The 2,779-nt window shown below is 56.0% G+C and overlaps 1 protein-coding gene across 1 annotated transcript in view; it reads left to right on the top strand.

Moving 5' to 3' along the window:
* TNRC18 (trinucleotide repeat containing 18) overlaps window positions 2–2,779 on the top strand; it is a gene marked incomplete at its 5' end in the record, with an annotated part of 45,177 nt that continues 42,399 nt past the window's right edge. Inside the window, one exon of the mRNA XM_021411747.1 lies at window positions 2–98. Within this exon, the coding sequence (XP_021267422.1) occupies window positions 2–98 (97 nt within the window). The remainder of the gene's footprint in view (window positions 99–2,779) is intronic.

Here is a 2,779-nt window from a genome sequence, read left to right as displayed (position 1 = left end):
CCGCCTGCCCCCCGCCGCGCCCCTGGCCGCGGGGCTGCCCGCCGCGCTGCAGCCCGGCAAGTTCCTGGCGTCCGGCATCGGCCTCCACGCGCACCCGGGTAAGAGCGCCGGGAGCGGTGGGAGCCGTGCGAAACCCCGAGCGTCCGTGCTGCTGTGCTTCGGGCCGCACGGTGCGCCCCGAGACCCGGCTAGCCGTGCTTAGAGCCCGGAGACCCGTGCTTTAGGCCCGAGTGGCAGGGAGCCGTGCTTTAAAGCCGCGGATAGCTGCGCTTTGCAGCGCGGAGATCCGTGTTTTAGAACCCCGGATAGATGGGCTTTAAACCCCAACTACCCGTGCTGTAGGGCCCGTGTATGTGCGCTCCCAACTCCCTATTACATATGTTTTAGAGCCCCGAATTCCAGGCTTTAAACACCAGATATGTGTGCTCCGGAGTGCCAGATATTCATAGTTCAGAGCCCTGCATATCCGTGCTTTGACTTCCATATTATCCGTGTTTTAGAGCCCCAAGACCGCTGCTTTAGACCCCAGATCTCCGAGCTTTAAACCCCAAACCGATGTGCTTTAAAACTCCAGCACCCGTGATCCTGAACCGCCGGTACCTGTGTTTTGGAGCTGCAAGTAGATGAGCTTTATGCCCCAAAGATCTCTGCTTTCGAGCCCGTATATGTGCGCTCCGGAATCCCAAATATCCGTGTTTCAGAGCCCCAAATACCCACGCTTTAGATCCCAAATATTCACGCGTTAAACCCAAAATAGACGCAGTTTAAATCCCAGGTGCCCGTGCTTCAAGCCCCGAATATCTGTGCTTTTAACCCCAAAAACGCCTGCTCCCGAGTCCCAAGGATCCACGCTTTAGATCCCAGATATGCGCACTCCCGGATCCTAGTGGTTTAGACCCCAAATATCCGTGAAGTGGTGTGCTTTCAAACCCCAAACGTGCATGCTTTAGAGCCCCGAATTCCCGTGTTTTGGAGCCTGAAGATCTGCATTCAGAGCCCAGATACGTGCTCCTCAGCCCCAGGCGTACATGCGTGCGAGCCCAGATACGTGTGCTCCAGAGTCCCAAAAATGCATGTTTTAAAGCTCTGTCTATCCTTGTTTTTAAGCCCAAAGACTCACACTTTTCACCTTAAATACGAGTGCTCCAGAACGTCGGGTCTCTGTGCTTTAAACCCCAGATACCGGTGCTGTAACCCCCAGATATCTGCACTCTCAAGCCCTAGCTCTGTGTGATTCAGAGCCCCGCGTTCACGCCGCGTGTGCTGTTTAGTTCCCTGGGCTCTGTGCATGGCGCTTTGCTTGGGGTGGAGGGGGATAAAAAACCAAACAAACGGGGAATGTGAAAAATAAAACGATGGGAGCGGGGGCATGCTGCTGCCGGCCGCTTGTGCACTGTGATTTATAGCATCGATTTGGGGAACCTCAGCTCGGAGGAAGATCCTGCAGGGCTGTGCCTAACAGAGGGGGAGCGGGGGGGATCTGGGGGCAGCGAGGTGGGGCCGGGCAATGGGGCTGCGGGCAGAGCTGCCGTGCGGGGGCTGCCCCCCCCCTTCATTGCCTACTGTTATTATATATAGATTTTTATTACAGTTTTGTTCTATTTTCATTCCCCAACCCCGGGCTCCCATTGCACGGATCTGTTTAAAGGAAAAAATCTGCTTTCCTCTCCCTTTTTTCAATTTTTTAGTTTCCCCGCGCTCCCCTTCTCGTGCCGTTGGCCCATGGGCTGTGTCAGGGCTCCATCTCCCACTGTTCCCGCTCCGTGTGGCCGTGCTCCTGCCTTGGGGGACTTTGCCCCTCGGTTTTGCTTTGCTGCCTTCTTTTTTTCCCCTTTTCCCCTTTTCCTCTTTTTCTCCCTATTTTTCCTTCCCTTCTCCTCCCCCTTTTTCTTTCTCCCTTCCATTTTTCCTTCCTGTCCCCCCCCCTTTTTCCCCACTCCCCTCCCGTTTCTGCCCCTTTCCCCCTTCCCAGGCCAGGAGGGCAGCACGTGTCCCAGCCGCAGCCCTTTGCATTTCTCCCATAGCCGGGAACGAGTGGCTCCGGGTCCGTGGGCGCTGTGCCGGGTGCAGTGCTGACATGCACGGAGAGAACTATCAAACCCAGGGCCGCGCAGCGCTCGATCACCCCTGACTGCTTCTTCCCTTTTGCCTTTTTTTTTTTGTTGTTAACTCCTTTTTTGTCCATTTTTATTAAAATTTTAGCTCCCTTTTTATCCCGTGTTTTCTTTTCTCCCCCACCTCGTGCTAAGGCAGGACGCAATCTGCAGCGGACGCCCTGGAGCCGGGCTGTGCGCGTTGGGTCGGTTTGCGATCGGGCGGATTTTTTCTATCGTGTTTTTCTGTTATTTTCTCCCCCCCAAATCTCCTTTTCTGCCCCTTCCCCTCCCTCCATCCACCCGCACAGCCCCTGCTTTGGCACCAAAGGGAAGCGCTGAGCCCCCGTCCCGCTCCCACCGTGCTGCACTGGACCCGCAGGGGTTTATCTTTATTTCACCGCGGCGAGCGCGGCTTCCCGAACCCGTCGGTTCGGTGTTGCGGTGTCGGTTGTGTTTTTCCTTATTCTTTGCTGTTGTTGTTGTTGTTCTATTTCGGTTGTTTTTGTGGAAGGGAGCATTGCGCAAGGGGCGAAGGGCAGTGGGCAGGAGCCAGCGCCTTTAAATAGAGCGGCTCCGGCGCCAGCTGTGAGCCCCCCGCGGCTGTTGGAGCCGTCCCAGCGCTCTCCTAAAATAAATAGCCACAAAAACGCTTCAAGTAGGCGACCCCCAGCCTGGGGCTCGGG

Source organism: Numida meleagris, chromosome 13 (genome assembly GCF_002078875.1).
Source record: "Numida meleagris isolate 19003 breed g44 Domestic line chromosome 13, NumMel1.0, whole genome shotgun sequence".
Classification (NCBI taxonomy): domain Eukaryota; kingdom Metazoa; phylum Chordata; class Aves; order Galliformes; family Numididae; genus Numida; species Numida meleagris.
This window is presented reverse-complemented; position numbering and strand designations above follow the sequence as displayed.